The following is a 19530-nucleotide window of genomic DNA, read 5'->3' as shown; positions in this document are numbered from 1 at the left end:
ATATTTCTAGAAGGGACTGACAAAATATGACTGCTTTCTGAATCAGTCCATCTGCCGTTGAAGTCATGTGTGAGAAAGGCAATAGGAAGTTTTGGAAGATTTTCTGAGTTTGCAATCTCATGTTCAAATCCAAATGGGATCAGTTGATCGCTAAATAGGTCTTTTTGGGTCCAACATGCTGTTTGAAGTTTTATTTCTTACGCCAACTCAAACAGAAATACGACACTGAGTAGACCCCGGCCGTAAATTTATAGGTAATGCTGATATCTCGGCTGTAATTCTGTCCTCAATCTCAAGCGTACGTTACACAATCTCCTGGAGAACTTTATGATTTCTTTTACATAACGGATCTATTTTCTCCAGTCCATATACTTGAACACTACCTGCTAACTAGTTCCTGGTACTTGGTATATCAATTAATATTTTCCAAGCGAGTGCAAAAAGGAATAAGAGAGATAGACTATTATGGGGATATGGGGCGATAATCAGAAGGCCAAACATTCTCAAAAGCCATGTTTAAACTGCAAAGGAAACTGATAACAAGGCAATAAATAAGGATAAAGCCAAGCCTATTGAGATCCCTCCCTCACAAAAAGCCCGTTTTCCTGATTTACTCAAATCGGTGTGAACTATAGGAGGACCATCTTCAAAAGTCATTTGAAGCAAGCATTAAACTTTGACAAGTAGACCTACCACAATCTGTTAAAATCCGAGATCCCTCCCTCACAAAAAGCCCGTTTTCCTGATTTACTCAAATCGGTGTGAACTATAGGAGGACCATCTTCAAAAGTCATTTGAAACAAGCATTAAACTTTGACAAGTAGACCTACCACAATCTGTTAAAATCTAAAGCACCTTCATCTTCACATTCCCATTGAAACCACACAGTGCGTCAGATTGTTTATAGACATTGCTTATGGTACTTTTAGCGATGAAAACGGGCAATTAAAATTATTTTTATTGCCGAAATGGTGAGCTGATAGCGAGTGCATTTTATAAATTGCAACCGGAGAGGATGGAGGAGGTCTGCCCTATGAATTCTGTAGCAGAGTTTCACTTTCACTAATGTCACTTCCCAGAAAACAACTCTGACCAGGCGGCCATGTTTAATTGTAGTTAATAGTGTACGTGTATTAAGTACCCATCAGTTTGTCAATTTTTGTTGGCCCCTCTCCTATGAATATTCCTCTTCATAAATGTATAATGTCCGATTAGGTCCAGTGACAATAACACGTTGAACGTTGAATGCACCAGCTCCCAATGCATCCCTGAAGCTAAGCAATATTACGTGTGTTTGGTATCTGGATAGCTTGTTGCCGAACGGAGAGTAAAAGCCCGCGTCATCGTCACGTCAGTAAAGAACTTATTCTTACCAGGCGGCCATGTTTAATTGTAATTAATAGTGTACGTGTATTAGGTAACCATCAGTCTGTCAATTTTTGTTGGTCCCTCTCCTATGAATATTCCTCTTCATAAATTCATAATGTCCGATTAGGTCCAGTGACAATAACACGTTGAATGCATCCCTCAAGTTAAGCAATATTACGTGTGTTTGGTATCTGGATAGCTTGTTGCCGAACGGAGAGTAAAAGCTAAAAGCCCGCGTCATCGTCAGGTCAGTAAAGAACTTAAAGCAGTTATACAGTGACTTTAAACCTGTATCAAATACACTTAAACTTCTTCAACCTCTATCAAATACCTTTCTTCAAATATTATGTCTGTGATCCGTCCGTGGACTTGTATTTGAATTCCTCTCAGACACAATGACACTATGATTTTGTCATTTTGCTTGTTCAATTGTTATTCATCATGTTTTGTATTTATTGTTAAATAAAAGTAATATTATTACCATTACCATTACCATAGTTCTGTAGTATCCACATAGGCACCTACAAAAGTATCAAAAATTGAAAATTTAGGAACCAATTTGAAGGGTTGGAAAAGTTAAACCATATAAACCATCAGCCTTGATTTCTACCTACATACCAACACCCTACATTATCATGTAAGGATGTAAGTTACCTATACACAAACTAGAAATGTCTTTAGTTGTGTACAACAAAATATTTTCAAAATGAGAATTGTTGCTGAATTTAAACAATGTGACACAGATATGTGGTGCTATTATTTAAAATTTTAAAATCTTACTTTACAAAGAAACAAGAAACATCTATTTCAAATTCCGATTGTAATTTCTTGAAACAATCCTGGGTTGTGTACAACAAAATATTTTCAAAATGAGAATTGTTGCTGAATTTAAACAATGTGACACAGATATGTGGTGCTATTATTTAAAATTCTAAAATCTCACTTTACAAAGAAACAAGAAACATCTTTTTCAAATTCCGAGTGTGATTTCTTGAAACAATCCTGAAAATGTTTTCAAATTGCTGGTGCAGGATGTGTGTGGTTTCCCCTAATATAAATCAATAAATCACTCCGAAGTTCTTGTAAAAGACGGAAATCAAGGGAGCCAACAAAACTTTGGTTCTGGGATATCCATAGAGATCCCTCCCTCACAAAAAGCCCGTTTTCCTGATTTACTCAAATCGGTGTGAACTATAGGAGGACCATCTTCAAAAGTCATTTGAAACAAGCATTAAACTTTGACAAGTAGACCTACCACAATCTGTTAAAATCCAAAGCACCTTCATCTTCACATTCCCATTGAAACCACACAGTGCGTCAGATTGTTTATAGACATTGCTTATGGTACTTTTAGCGATGAAAACGGGCAATTAAAATTATTTTTATTGCCGAAATGGTGAGCTGATGATATTTATATCTTGATACACTTAAGATATGTGAGGCACCCAAGTCTTGATTTACTCATGTGAGTCAGAACTTAAACCGACCTGGTCGGCGCTTGTTCAGCTTTTTTTATACGGATGATGTAGGTATTATTCACTGCTGATTGTTTTAAGATTCTCAATAGTAGGTACACAAGTTTTTTTAACCATTAGGTACATAATGGCTTAATCAGTGACGGAGACAAAATGGATTAACGAGGGGGAAATTGCATTTGCACTATTTGCAAAGATCGATTAACAGAATGTTTAAATGTAAGTGAAACCAACTTTAATAAACTTGTAAGAGATGATGGATGTTATGCAGTACCTATACTTCTCCCTTTGCCATTTGTATTTCCCCCATTTTCACTGTTTTTCCTTGGTCCTTCTTATCTGTTTTATCATATCTGAATTTGACGTTTATTGAATGCTTCCATTTCTACATTTTCATCAAGTTCCTCCTTATTATCTCCCTTGTTACTTGTCACGTTAACGTCAAATATTTCCAAGGTAGAATTTTCTCCCGCCAAATTCCCTTAAACGCTGATCTGGTCACTGGTTACTAGCTCAAGTACCTATATCCTATATAGTGCCTAATGTCTGTTACGATGTGATATAAAAATGAGAGTAATTAAAATGGATTTAAATAGTTCAGACTTTGGGATTTATGATTGTATTAAAAGAAAAACAATACTAAACTTGAGGTATTAAAACCTGTAAAGTGGAGGAATGTGGATTAATGTCTGTATACAGGGTGTTCAAGCTTGAGGTTACCCCGTTCTTAGATTTAAACAGTCCTTGTTGAAGTTACCGTTACCGAATCCCAACCTTTTATCACCTAAATGTTACATCTAACACCGTTGCAATTAGTTGTAGAATGAGTAGGGTTAGTACTTTTGAGAAGTATGGTTAGTTGATTTTTGGTTAGTATGAAAATTTGACTTTACATTGGAAAGGTTAGAGATGTATGTAGGTAGATGAAAAACAAAGAAGTGGTAAGTAAATGCCAGTAACCGATTGTGAGACATGTTAGCTTTAGCTTGAATCTTACCGGCACTCGTTCTGGCTTTGTTTCTCGAAGATGACGGCGAAGACTTAGAAAAATGTTCTGTTGGGGACGCAGCACCATGTTTGGAACTATAATTATAACTAGGATAGGATGAATAGGAATAGGAGTCTTGGTATGGTTGATAGGAAGAGGTACTACCGGGGGAGGCAGTTCCTGATGAAGAATTTGTACCTTCTCGTTGTTTAGATCCTGAGTTGAGCATGGGTTTAATATCACATGAAGACTGGTCTGGATGTAGGAACACACCCATGGACGCTGCATGAGCAATGGCATTGGTGTATTCATTGGACGCTGACGACGAGGTAACAGTGACATTGGTGGAAGCTGCAGTGACAGAATCCGGGGTTGGAGGGGTGGGATGTGTTTTGGGCGGCGTAGGGGGATAACTAAACATAGGATGTGTTGAAGAAGAGGAGGTGGAGGGATTTTGTTGAGGATTAGGAGATGACTTGAGAGAGGACTCTTCCGTCGTTGACCCTGTATTAAATGGCGAACACCAGCTGGAGTTTTGATGTTGAAGCGGCTTAGTATCTGAAGAACTATTGCTTAACCAAGGATGGAGGGAACTGTGATGAGGAAAGTGAGGCCTACACACTTGTCTCCCACCCACTGAAACAAAAAGAAAACAGATCAATCATTAGTATTTTGTCCAAATTGAGTAAATACCTAATATAGTCATGTAAGGCAACGTTCAGTAGATACTTTCATAATGCATCTCGCGTAATGTGAACTCACACGAAAACATATCGACAGTAAAGAGAAGAGACCTTAACACTACCGATGTGCTTTATAGCACTACTGATGCACTTGTAAAAAGTTACACGTTATCAGCAACATAGGTAATACCTATCCGAAAATAATTGGTTACTAAATGAAGTAGAAGTACCCTACACGTTGTGACTAGCGCTTGTAGTGGCAGGTGCTTGCTAGGAGAACACACGACTTCCTGACCTGCTCACTACGACACGAGACAGGTGCAGTCGTTTCCGAACAGCTGAAAATTTTCGGTGAAATGTCTCCTTGCACTTGAACTACATACCTGTCATTCCAACGAACCAAGTCTAGAACTCTTCCGTCAAATCCATCAATAAATGATGATGCATTGGAAGAAGATTCTACAGTGAATTAAGGAAAGTGTTTTAATTGAAATGTAAGACAAGGAAGAGTCCTGAATTCCTCAAGACTTGCATGTTGTGATTTTGGGGTGAAGTTTCATGGTAATGGATTGACGCTCTATCGAACTCTCTAAGTAGTCTAATAGATCTCGAAGACGTCATATTTTCTGTACCTACTATTTCAACCCAAGTAGGACGGTACATGTCTATTAGGAACTGATTTGAATAGGATCCCAACTCTCGTGTGGCAAGCTAACATCCAAAGCATGACAGTCATCATGACCCTTCACATGCCAAGTAATTTTTCGAGTTATTATTATTCTTGATTTGATTTTACTTTCATGTAATGATTTAAAATCAAGACTAGAGCCCGTTCTCCCTTGATTCCCAATATAATGTTTAAGTCACCCATCCATTTTGGCCTTCCTCGGCGTAGCTTAACATAGGTAAGTGGACTGTATCAACTATGTATCATCTCAAATGACGCTTGGTGATTCAAACATTTTTTTTTTTTTTTCGCGAGAAGAAATTTATCGCCGACAACTGGGTATCAGGTTTGCTCGGCTATTGTCGCTCTGTCAGCGCTAAAGTTCACTTCAAGTTGAGATGGAAACTTGTTCTTCCTTATTATATCATGTGCAAATCTCAATATGGTACCTACTGAGAAGAACACTTTGATATAGTAGCTGACGTCTTAAACGTTCAAAAGAATTTGGTAAAATCATCTCTCAGTTTTAGACAGGTAAGCAAAACCTACAAGCACTTCAACTATACTTCAGTTGATTATATCATGATCATTTTCATAATTTTATTTCCATCCAGGACAGAAAATGCAGGTCAATGAGGATTTTCTCTTATGAGAAATGCAAAACAGCTACAATCCTATTTGCACAATCAATAGGCCCTCTTGTCCTTCATTACTATTCCAAGTGTCTATCAACCCTTTCTCTTGGGTTATCTTGTAAAATCTTATTCATTTTCCTATTATCACTCCTAGCCCCTGATTTCATAATGCTAATATGGTTTTTAATCCCTCATGTGTCCCTCTGATCCTGCTGGAATCATATTTCATATCTACCTGGTCATAATCAGTTTGTTCCACATGGTTTGCTAGTTATTTCATTGGTTCAATTATTTCCGGTAGATCAACAATACACTAAGTAGCACCATAATGATTCCTTTCTTCTTCTTTCTATTGTATTGTTCATAATAGAGCTTCCACCATTTTGAAAATACATTATTATATTTGTTCTTTCAGTCCACAGAAAAGTATATTTATTTTTTGAGTTATGGTTTTCTCATTATACATATTTTGAGTGTGGAGGTTAGAGCTGAGTATTTGTAAACAGAAACCCAAAGCAAGGTATAAGAGATACATAGACTACAAAAAGTAAAGATGTATTTCTGTGACTTTTTTTTCGAATCTCCATTTGAAATGCTGGCAATAAAAAAAACCTCATCGGAATGTATACGAGCGATCATTTAGGTTTCATAAAACATTTAATATTCTGATCTAATGTTTCTAAATTAAAATAAATTACCTCCAACTTTTTGAAGGAATGTAACCAAGATGGGATTAAAAACTAAATATTTTCCTAAGTGTACCAAAACATGTATCCCATCATAATTAATTTACCTATGTCAAGAAAGTTTTTATAATTATTTTTCTTTGTGCAAAATTAGTAGTAATTTATGTTTGCTTTGAGTTTCCACAAAGAATGTGGCTGGATAATTGGGTTCGTAGTAGGTATACATTTAGCATTTTTTATACCTACATATTATTAGGAATTAAAGTCGCTTCAAAGCTGAAATTGAATAATGTTTACTTTTTTAATTTCAACTTCGATCTTTTAATCAGATTTATTGCAATCATTAGGAAAAGAAATTTTGTCTTCTTCTGCAAATATTTAAGAAATCTAGAAAAGCTTGATATTTCGAAGCATAAAATTTAAAATGGGTAAGTAGTTCGTTGTCTATCTGATCAGGTTTATCTTTCATGTATGACATCTGGAAAAGATTCATGTTTCTACAGATTTATTGCAATCATTAGGAAAAGAAATTTTGTCTTCTTCTGCAAATATTTAAGAAATCTAGAAAAGCTTGATATTTCGAAGCATGAAATTTAAAATGGGTAAGTAGTTCGTTGTCTATCTGATCAGGTTTATCTTTCATGTATGACATCTGAAAAAGATTCATGTTTCTGACGAATTATAACAAGGTAAACATTTAGCTTTATCTTCATAATGTGTGCATAATGTTCATGTTGTTCAAATGAAAGTTGCAAATTGCTACAAGCCCAGTATTGTGAGGTGCTGTTACAAATCATGTAAATATAAACAAATTCATAAACTTAGATGAGCCTTTCGGTACCAAATTTCCAAATAGGTGACATACGAGTTTAGTAATCTGGCGTGTACTAGATGAAGTTTCTCCCAGCTCGAGATTTTTGAGGACTTATTACAAGAATCTCATGAACCCCACTAGCTCTTATGATTGGGTCTGATTGGATCAGCTGGTCATTTCCATTTCATTTTTGTCGTTTTTTTTGAATCCCCAAAATTTTCTCTATGACCGCAATGTAAGCAAAAAATGCCGATCCTTGTGATCTCTCAGCACAAGCGCTAGACAAATCCTTGACCAACCCCATTTTTGCCCAAAAAAACGAATCATGTAAATATAAACAAATTCATAAACTTAGATGAGCCTTTCGGTACCAAATTTCCAAATAGGTGACATACGAGTTTAGTAATCTATCGTGTAGCAGATGAAGTTTCTCCCAGCTTGTGATTTTTGAGGACTTATTACAAGAAAATAGGTGACATACGAGTTTAGTAATCTATCGTGTAGCAGATGAAGTTTCTCCCAGCTTGTGATTTTTGAGGACTTATTACAAGAATCTCATGAACCCCACTAGCTCTTATGATTGGGTCTGATTGGATCAGCTGGTCATTTCCATTTCATTTTTGTCTTTTTTTTGAATCCCCAAAATTTTCTCTATGACCGCAATGTGAGCAAAAAATGCCCATCCTTGTGATCTCTCAGCACAAGCGCTAGACAAATCCTTGACCAACCCCGTTTTTGCCCAGAAAACTCGGGTGGTTCATGCATGTCATCGTTGAGCTCAATTACTTCCTTCTTAGCAGTGTCACTCGAGTTCACAGGTCAATCGATACATTGATTTCTCACCATGTCTGATGAGAAGAGCTTGTTTGTCAAGAGAGCGAAAAAACAAGCAATTATGTTGAAGGGTCCTCGACACTTGTGGAAGTTGTTCCTCTGCCTAGGATGAGGGCTGAGGTGCTTGGGACCTCACGCGTGGCTTCCGACAACCGTGACAAAATCCAACTTCCAACTTATTATTCATCGTGAGAAGCAGAGTCCTCATTTTCATAATCTTATCGCGTCTCCCCATCGACCGGTTATTGGGATTTAATTAATTCTTTGACTAATTGAATTCGATGAATTGTTATCAATTTTGTGTCCATCGCACACCAAGATTGATTAGGCAAGGTGGTGCGGATTTCCGTTCCAAACAAATAGGAACTGAGATTTTCGAATCACGAACCTCAATCGGGAAACGAAACAAGAATGGCCTATTCCAATACGGTGGGAGGTATTTATGAACAATTAACGCGTGGCCAACACAAGCGAATCCATTATACCTCTACCAAATGGCAGTTAATATTGAAATGATGGAATGCCAACACGAGGCAAAGTTGATCAGGCAAGGTGGTGCGGATTTCCGTTCCAAACAAATAGGAACTGAGATTTTCGAATCACGAACCTCAATCGGGAAACAAAACAAGAATGGCCTATTCCAATACGGTGGGAGGTACGAGTATATTTATGAACAATTAACGCGTGGCCAACACAAGCGAATCCATTATACCTCTACCAAATGGCAGTTAATATTGAGTATGATGGAATGCAAACACGAGGCAAATTTAGACTGTTTGGTGTCGTTTCTTTACCGATTCCAAAGGTTAGCGGACAACTGTTGTTGGAATTTTTTCGTTCCGTTCCTAGCTTTTACTCCTAGAAAAATGTGTCCTCTCTTAACTGGAAAGCAAATCAATGGAATTTATGCTCTTCAAAATGTTGTTCTTTCTACGGAAGTCGAGGAATAGGGATGACCACAGGGTGTCGTTTCTTTACCGATTCCAAAGGTTAGCGGACAACTGTTGTTGGAATTTTTTCGTTCCGTTCCTAGCTTTTACTCCTAGAAAAAATGTGTCCTCTCTCAACTGGAAAGCAAATCAATGGAATTTATGCTCTTCAAAATGTTGTTCTTTCTACGGAAGTCGAGGAACAGGGATGACCACAGATAGAGGTATTTGTTACGATTGTGGTTCAAGATAACACACAAACTACTGCTAGAGTAAGTTCCCTATGCATTTGGATGGCGCTAACACCGCTCCCTCGCAACTGCTGTTATAATGCATAGCAGTAATATCGAAATTCTAATTCAAAAAGAACCACACACAAGAACAGTGTAGAAAAAGAACTAGTGCGGAAATTTATTTGATTCTACCAAACCGAAAACAATAGCGTGTATCAGTCTGCAAGAAAATGAATGCCATGTGGAGCCGAGTAAATGAACATGTGAATATTTAAACACACAGATTGAACTTATTTACATACCTTATTATTAAACCCATAGGTAGGTACATACAATATATCTACCTCCTGTAGAAATTATATCAATTAAAATACACCCAGAGCTCAAGATAACTCCTAAAAATGAGTAAATGAACATGTGAATATTTAAACACACAGATTGAACTTATTTACATACCTTATTATTAAACCCATAGGTAGGTACATACAATACATATATCTACCTCCTGTAGAAAGTATATCAATTAAAATACACCCAGAGCTCAAGATAACTCCTAAAAAGAACGAGTAAACTGAAACGATAGAGGAAAAAATAGCCAAAATTAATGAAAACAGTGGAACTTATGTACTTGGATTTTGTATCACTCTTGTCAATGTACCGTAACTTTCCATACCTACAAAGCTGAAGAAAATACAATGATAAAGGAAAACCTTGCTGTGGAAGTTGCGAAGCAGTAGACAAGAATGGCCTTACTGAAGTAATTACACTTGTTCTAAACGTATAGGAGATTTGTATGGGAAATGTATGAACAAGAACGAAGCAGTAGACAAGAATGGCCTTACTGAAGTAATTACACTTGTTCTAAACGTATAGGAGATTTGTATGGGAAATGTATGAACAAGAATATCCTTCACATTACCTCTTACCGTAGCTTGGATTATAGGATGAGTTAGTATTTGTATATTCATACTGATATTGTTCAGTTTGAGGACTTTACATCATGGAACTTAAAAATACTGGGAGAACAACAAGATATTCAGAAAATTACCAGGTGAGCCAAGTATATTACTAAAGAAATGTTTGCCAATTGTTTTTATTTTCTTCGAAGACTCAACATGATTTGAATGTGATCAATGATCATAGGTAAAAATGTTGGTTCAACTGCCTACCTGGCCAATATAATAGCTGATGATCATGTTATTCTACAAATTATCATAATGAATGAGCTCTAGCTGTCTGTTGGTATAATTTGACAGGTGCTTCCACAAATGTAAAAATAAAAACAAAAATGATAGTAATAGAATTTCGACCGAAGAAATAAAAATAATGATCCACCAGGTTTCTTGTAATCCCATAGAGTATCCTGAAATAATTTTGTACCTGGTAATCTAACATACAGGCCTATAGTACTTACTTACATAAATCTTCTAATATGGCAGAGCCTCATGTAGCTAATCGCATTGATTCATGGTCAAAAATGTACAATTGTCCAAAATTTGTGAATTTCACAATGAAATTATTTCTTGGTGCATGAGGCATCTCCACTAATTTGCAATGTAAACTCAAGCATTGGTGGAGATGTCAGTCGCACCGTTTACATTTTCCCGTTTTCACTCCCACTTTTGAATAATTGATGCCTGAATATTATCAGTTTTACATGAAAACGATACACGAAAAAAATTTGAAGGAAGGAGAAATAAAAGAAATGTAACGTGTTTTACAGCAATGTGTATTGTGTATTTTGGTAATAAATGTGTACTTTTTCGTGCTTTTCTTGGGAGGAAAGTTTCGAAAATGGGAAAAGTTTAGGCCTTGGAAGGAGAAATAAAAGAAATGTAACGTGTTTTACAGCAATGTGTATTGTGTATTTTGGTAATAAATGTGTACTTTTTCGTGCTTTTCTCGGGAGGAAAGTTTCAAAAATGGGAAAAGTTTAGGCCTAATGTTATCATTAAAATCACTTTTCCATTTATACCTACTCTCTATTTGTAGGCTTATGGGCATGAGGTATCATCATCGTCCTACTTTGTAAAAAAGAGGGAAGAAAAAAGGAATTGTTTATTATTGTATTTATTATTATTTTCCACCTTGAATTTATTTTTTAAACTTTCCATCATAAAATGGTTCAACCACATGGAACCAAGACCTTCCTACTGGAACCACACTGTAAAATACCGGGTTCAACCAAAAGTCAGCTTGACAGAACTGTGTTTTATCACAGTAAAATCATAAGTAAAATCAAGAATAAGTAAAATTATTATTTCAAGAATTTGGGTATTTGTACTATTTTTTTCTCTTTTGATGAAAAACTTTTTATTTTTTATTTGCTTCCATTTTCGTGAAAACTCTAAATACCTATGTGAATAATAATGTATAGAATTCACGTGAATATTACCCACCTACTCATTTGCCCTTGAGTTTAAATTTCCCATTGCAACAAGATTACCACGTGCCTTTTGTGCTTACATTATAGCATTACGTTCAGATATCTAAAGCTACATGTATGAATTGTATGATAATTATATAAATATTATGTAATATCTATTTAGGTACAGAATGTAGAGCCGTATGTTGGATATTATGATTCTAAATATAAATGCTTACATACATAGCTACTTCCAAGTACACCGAACAAATATTCAGCTGCTGGTCTACAAGAAGTTAAGGGGAATCCCGCAACACGAATAAAACAATATTCGATACCTTAGGTATAAATAAATGAAATACAGGTGAAATTGTTTTGCAAATATTTGATGAAATTATACAATAGTCATGGTGCAACATTGACAAGTAGTTTTTACCTAGAAGTAAGTCCCTACCACGTACAAAAAATAGTAATAAAGAACCTTTTCCTTCATAAAGTTAATTTCCAATCGATTTAATATCATTTTGGGGATTTCTATTATTTTGATAATCAAAACATTATTTTTGGGAAGAAGAAGAAGAAAGTTCAAACTCTTTCATCTTCGATACTGCTGTCATACGGTCTCTTGAGTGAATGGCCCACTCAAAACTATCAAAAGTTCGATGGTGTGTATGAATTTCTCCTAGAATAGTAATCAAATAGTAATTTTCGGATAACTATAGCTATAAATAGTCATAGTAGGAGTCTAGGAGTTCTGAAGTTCTCTGTGCATCCGGCAGCTCTGTGGTCCCGCGCGATTTTCTAGATCATTATCAACTCCGACCTGGTAATAACGACGAGCTAATTATATTCATATTATTTCAACACTCGCTTCGAATATTTCATGATTATACCGAACAATATAACTTTCCATCATAAAATGGTTCAACCACATGGAACCAAGACCTTCCTACTGGAACCACACTGTAAAATACCGGGTTCAACCAAAAGTCAGCTTGACAGAACTGTGTTTTATCACAGTAAAATCATAAGTAAAATCAAGAATAAGTAAAATTATTATTTCAAGAATTTGGGTATTTGTACTATTTTTTTCTCTTTTGATGAAAAACTTTCTAGATACAAGGATTTTACCAAATCTACATACATATGTGCGTAACTAGGAATCACATGTATTCATGTGAAATGAGATTGCAACCATTAAATGGGGAACTGATTATCCGAGCCCTAACCATTTCCATCTAGATATTTGGCCCTTGAGATCTGTTGTAGTAAAGATGGTTTTATACAACTCGTATAGACATTGATCAAAACAATAAATTATTTCTGTGAATATTTGATGAAATTATACAATAGTCATGGTGCAACATTGACAAGTAGTTTTTACCTAGAAGTAAGTCCCTACCACGTACAAAAAATAGTAATAAAGAACCTTTTCCTTCATAAAGTTAATTTCCAATCGATTTAATATCATTTTGGGGATTTCTATTATTTTGATAATCAAAACATTATTTTTGGGAAGAAGAAGAAGAAAGTTCAAACTCTTTCATCTTCGATACTGCTGTCATACGGTCTCTTGAGTGAATGGCCCACTCAAAACTATCAAAAGTTCGATGGTGTGTATGAATTTCTCCTAGAATAGTAATCAAATAGTAATTTTCGGATAACTATAGCTATAAATAGTCATAGTAGGAGTCTAGGAGTTCTGAAGTTCTCTGTGCATCCGGCAGCTCTGTGGTCCCGCGCGATTTTCTAGATCATTATCAACTCCGACCTGGTAATAACGACGAGCTAATTATATTCATATTATTTCAACACTCGCTTCGAATATTTCATGATTATACCGAACAATATAACTTTCCATCATAAAATGGTTCAACCACATGGAACCAAGACCTTCCTACTGGAACCACACTGTAAAATACCGGGTTCAACCAAAAGTTAGCTTGACAGAACTGTGTTTTATCACAGTAAAATCATAAGTAAAATCAAGCATAAGTAAAATCATTTTTCAAGAATTTGGGTAAATATACTAGTTTTCTCTTTTGATGAAAAACTTTCAAGATAAAGCATTTTACCCATGATTTCTACAAATCTACATATTATGTGCGTAACTAGGAACCACATGTATTATGTCAAGTGAAATAAGATTGCAACTAACAAATGTGGGGAACTGATTTTCCGAGCCCTAACCATTTCCATCTAGATATTTGGTCCTTGAGTAGTAAAGATGGTTTTACACAACTCGTATAGACATTCATCAAAATAATTATTTCTGTATTTTTATCGAACCCTGTAGTTCCAAGGAAGTGACCACTATACTTACAGCATGCATCGGTGCGTTCCTATGAACGAATATGTATTTTCATTTTGAGTTTAACTGTTTCTTTGAAGAAAAAAATAGAAAGCGAACCAATGTTACGAATGAAAAATCTGTAGGTATCCAACATGGACGTGTAGTTGTTTTAGAGAAATCTTAATTTCTGCTATTATTTATTTAAATAATTATTTCCTTCGTCATGAGTAGGTAAATAATAGTAAGAGGTGGTGGTTTATGATTAATAGTTTAGACATGGACTTTAATAACCATTTTAGGATTACAAATTGAGTATGACGGCAAGAAGATGGAGAAATCAGAGAAAATTTAAACGCACACATAGCTAACATTATGGAAGATAAGATAAATACATATCATGTAGTTGATAATCCTGTCTGTTTTCCTTTAGATAGTTTAGAGAAAATTTAAACGCACACATAGCTAACATTATGGAAGATAAGATAAATACATATCATGTAGTTGATAATCCTGTCTGTTTTCCTTTAGTTCATTAAAAATTATCCACATTAAAGCTTTCTGTTCTGACGTGAATTTTGTATTCTGTCCTACAATGCCTTTTACATTCATAGGTATGTAGGCTTAAATTCAAGGTATTTTCCAATAGTAGTCATACATAATAACCTGGGATCCAGTATATTACACATATTAGTTACATATATTACACATGTATGTGCCTAACACCATTTTACCTTAGTTTGTTATAGGTAGTTTCTAGTTTACCTAATATAAAAGATCAATACATGGTAGAATTTGAAAATTGCTATGACACTGAACGTAAACCTGAAAGCTCCCCATGAAGCTACATAATAACCTGGGATCCAGTATATTACACATATTAGTTACATATATTACACATGTATGTGCCTAACACCATTTTACCTTAGTTTGGTATAGGTAGTTTAATATAAAAGATCAATACATGGTAGAATTTGAAAATTGCTATGACACTGGACGTAAACCTGAAAGCTCCCCATGAAGTATCCAACAACAATATGGTTCCAACACATAATATTAATCACAAGTCCAGTAAGAACATATTTATTAAAGCTAAAGCCTGATCACAGGTCACAGGACACCTGAGCACTCGCTGCCCACAACCTACATTCAAAACAGACGGACACATAAACTTGACACCATGAAGTATCCAACAACAATATGGTTCCAACACATAATATTAATCACAAGTCCAGTAAGAACATATTTATTAAAGCTAAAGCCTGATTACAGGTCACAGGACACCTGAGCACTCGCTGCCCACAACCTACATTCAAAACAGACGGACACATAAACTTGACATAAGAATAATTGTAGCGTCAGAAAAATTAACCTTGTATTTGTCTCCAATGAAATTCGAGATTATTATTTGAAAAAATAAATATACATTTCTGAGACATTAGGACTGACGCTGAGCAGCACACGTAGGCAAGTGGGTGAAATATATGGCAGAGCCAATCGTGTGGCTGATGCGCTTAATATGGAAGTATACTGTGACAGAGGCGTGCTCAATGGTGTAATTAGTTTTGCCAGAGGTTTCATTACAATAGAAGTAGTAGACAAAATAATTCGTCAAATCAGAGATCTACTTGTAAACGAAACACAACAACATTATTAGGTACATGTAAATGAGTCTATTCAATTTGTTTAACAACACTTGGTTAATGAAACAATCAAAGTTTCAAAGTGTTCTAATGTTCTTTAATTGTACCTGAACTTGTTTAGCGTGTGAGAGTTTTTAACGTCTTAATTCCATTCAAACAAAAACAATGTGAGCTAGTAATTAAAAGAAGTACACTTAAGTGTCGGACAAACCAACAAAATACTTGAAACAGTATTATTGCTCAATTAAGAAATACTCAAATCTGTCCCAAATGAAACTGTCTCATTCAATGAGTGCTTGACTATGTTTAAAACATTTCTGAACCAATTAATTACATCTGCGACAATTAAAATGCAACCAATTACCTAGTATGAACATAAGAGTGAACGAGTTGTCACTTTATGTTGGTATGGTTTACATGGTAATTATGAGTAAAAACTATTGATGGATTAGTCCCGTATCAACATTCTAATCATATTCAAAGTTAAGATCCTAAACTTAAACAAGCTGATGCAGTAGTACACCTGATAACAAATATCTATGTTTGAAATTGGGACTAGATTTGATTTTGGTTTTACTATACTTGGCCTGTCTAATGTGATTTATCAAAATAACTTCATTGTGGGTTACTCGTAGGTAGTACAAACATTTTTCCCTCCCTTATGGGTGTTGATCATGAATAATAGTCCAAAATCGCCATTGACATAAATCTGACATTATCAAGGACTGGCTCATTGTATGTCAAACTTAAAACAATGGCATACTTTTCCATTATTCGGAAATGCTGAACGGTCCAAATTCCACCGTTACGTGACCTTGAAGCCTTTGAATATGCACAAAAAAGACCTATTTATAATTTTAGAATTTTACCACCACAGTCCAATTTATGGTCTATTTCTCTAACGTAAGAGCTGTAGGTATAGTCTTATCCTGACCGTATAGTGGACAAGACTGGTGGGTGATACCGTATATCCACGCCAAAACACATCAGAAAATATTATAGTTGAAACTATTATAGTGTAATTGTAAAAGATCAAGCCAATAATAGCCGTTTCAAGTGTACGTTTAAATATGCTAAATGTAAATTTCCTACGATAAATTTCAATTTAATTTACGAGTCCGCATTTGGCACCTTGACATAAAATGTTCCAGCATCACTTGGCGATCTTCACCCGATGATTTGTTGAATAGGTTTACAGTCATGCTCAATGCTTCTTGCGCTGAAACTTCTGATTGATATGCGAGTCAGAACTTCATTGACATCCCATAATATTAAAATTTGTATACAGGGTGATCGGGATTCATGATATAAAATATTCTTTTACTGAAAATTCATAGCATACTTTTTTGTTTGACTGCATCACTGCATATTTGAGGGCCCAAATTAATTCTCTTCTCTCGGACGAAAAGGAAAACCACAATCTCACCGAGTCCAGGGGGTAGTCGGGATTTTGAAGTAAGTGTCAATAAACTGTAGTGAGTTGACTGCATCACTGCATATTTGAGGGCCCAAATTAATTCTCTTCTCTCGGACGAAAAGGAAAACCACAATCTCACCGAGTCCAGGGGATAGTCGGGATTTTGAAGTAAGTGTCAATAAACTGTAGTGTCAATAAACTTCAAGCCAGACAAACACTAATTAGCATGGTGTGTCAGAACTGTCAACTATCAAGGTGTGAAGACAGTGCACAACCCAAATAATTCACTGTGGATCCCATTTATGTTGGTATAGTTGGTTGTACTATGGCTACTTGACTGACTACATGCTGAACCTATTGGTGGGACTGTGGGATGATGTGATATACAGGAATACAGGATATGAATACGGTGCAAGTTGTATGTCAAGCAAAATTCTAGATCAAATTTGAAGCTCGTGATCAAATTTGTGCAGAAAACCTCCAAGTTACAAGTACTAGCAGGCGTTCGTCCATACAGACGTAAAAATATAAATGATGATCACCAATTTTTTTGGATTTTAAAACATGGTCGTTAGCTCGTTAGGTTTCTTGAAAAGGCAACATTTTAACCTGAATCTGATTTCTATAACGAGGAAACTATATTGAATCAATCATAAATATGTTGTAAATCCAAATCAATCTTATCAAGAATTCTGATCACATACCTTGTTTTTAGATTATAATGTAATAAAGAAACAATGTTGAGTGAGCTCGAGAGTCCTCAGATTCAAGAATTCTGATCACATACCTTGTTTTTAGATTATAATGTAATAAAGAAACAATGTTGAGTGAGCTCGAGAGTCCTCAGATTTTTTATACCTTAAAGCTAGAAACATTCTTGGCCAGACTGAGTGACTTCAAAACATCGTTATAGAAATTAGTACTACAAGACCATACTAATATCATGTTGTATCTGTTACATAAAATAGGATACCTGGACAGTTTATCCACTGATCTTGGTATATTGGTTCACAACCGGAATCAGCACATCAGAAAACCAATGAATATTGTGGATCAAATCATTGGATTGGTGGAGAAATGGTTTGTCTCGATTAGGGGGAAAAAATGAAATAATTATGGATATTATTGCAATTTGCCCAAATACTGTTATTACTCACCGTTCTTACTGAGTTTGGTACTTACTGAAAGTGCAAGTTCATGTTGTATCTGTTACATAAAATAGGATACCTGGACAGTTTATCCACTGATCTTGGTATATTGGTTCACAACCGGAATCAGCACATAAGAAAACCAATGAATATTGTGGATCAAATCATTGGATTGGTGGAGAAATGGGTTTGTCTCGATCACGGGGAAAAGATGAAATAATTATTAGTTGAATATTATTACAATTTGCCCAAATACTGGTATTACTCACCGTTCTTACTGAGTTCGGTACTTACTGAAAGTGCAAGTGACTGTAAGGGTATAACTAAAATTAATGTTGCCAAAATTCAAAACGAAATGATTTCCAGACAGTCGGAAGCATACGAGTTCAACTTTAATAGCAGCTACGTATAACTAAAACTAATGTTGCCAAAATTCAAAACGAAATGATTTCCAGACAGTCGGAAGCATACGAGTTCAACTTTAATAGCAGCTATTCTACATATCTCCCAGAAATAATTTTAAATTGACCATAAATGAGACTAATGGGAAGTTATACTTGCTTTTAAATTGGTAGTTTCGCGGAAAGAGCTCTTCGAAAATCAACTACAGAGATGAGAATCAACATTTTGACGAAATAGGAAGTTAAATGAGAATGTTTTGTGAAGATGTCATACAAGGGCAGCGGACACCATTTCGACATTTTTGATCCATACCTTGTATGAAATTAATATTGATGAGTTAAAGTAAACGAAATCGATTGTTTGTACCTATCGATTGAGAATTCAAGTGTTGCTAAATTTGATTTCAATTCAAATTGCCAAAATAACCTATCATTTATTATTTCTAAAATCAACTTCAAATGTTTTTGAGTTGATCGATGTATAACTTAGAATCGTCTACAGAGGAAAGTCCTATTCCTATAATCATCAAATTTTAATCATGTGTTATTAAACTGACGTCGATAGCTGCTGATACCTTCTGGATCGACTGATCTTTAGAATCAATCTAGAGTTTAATCGTTGTAGGTATTAAATTCCATATTATTATGTGGATCAAACACTTATAGGGAGTTAGATACTGGACGGATTTGGACTAAAAATCTTCTTTTTTTTTTCCTAATTTCATGGGGGATGGAGAATCATTACCAAATTCTTTTAGCAGTTGTTGTTGTTGTTTTTTTTTTTTTTTTTTTTTTTTTTTTTTTTTTTTTTTAAATTTTTAAAAAAAAAAATTAAAAAAAAACTTTTTTTTTACTATTAATAAATATATATCTATCTATCATATGATTGTTCGTCCACACAGACTCTGAGACGTACCTACATTCCGTTTCGTTTAGTATTATTTATCAAAAACT

At 35.1% G+C, this 19530-nt stretch overlaps 1 protein-coding gene across 1 annotated transcript in view; it reads right to left on the bottom strand.

The window, feature by feature from the left end:
• Positions 1–3676: 3676 nt before the first annotated feature.
• Positions 3677–19530, bottom strand: part of LOC103524678 (putative protein TPRXL) — a 21451-nt gene continuing 5597 nt past the window's right edge. Inside the window, exon 3 of the mRNA XM_026820020.1 lies at positions 3677–4467. Within this exon, the coding sequence (XP_026675821.1) occupies positions 3677–4467 (791 nt within the window). The remainder of the gene's footprint in view (positions 4468–19530) is intronic.

The sequence above is a fragment of the Diaphorina citri genome, unplaced genomic scaffold, assembly GCF_000475195.1.
Source record: "Diaphorina citri unplaced genomic scaffold, Diaci psyllid genome assembly version 1.1 scaffold113, whole genome shotgun sequence".
NCBI classification, from domain to species: Eukaryota; Metazoa; Arthropoda; class Insecta; order Hemiptera; family Psyllidae; genus Diaphorina; species Diaphorina citri.
Note: the sequence above shows the minus strand (reverse complement) of the source record. Positions and strands in the feature narration are given on the sequence as shown.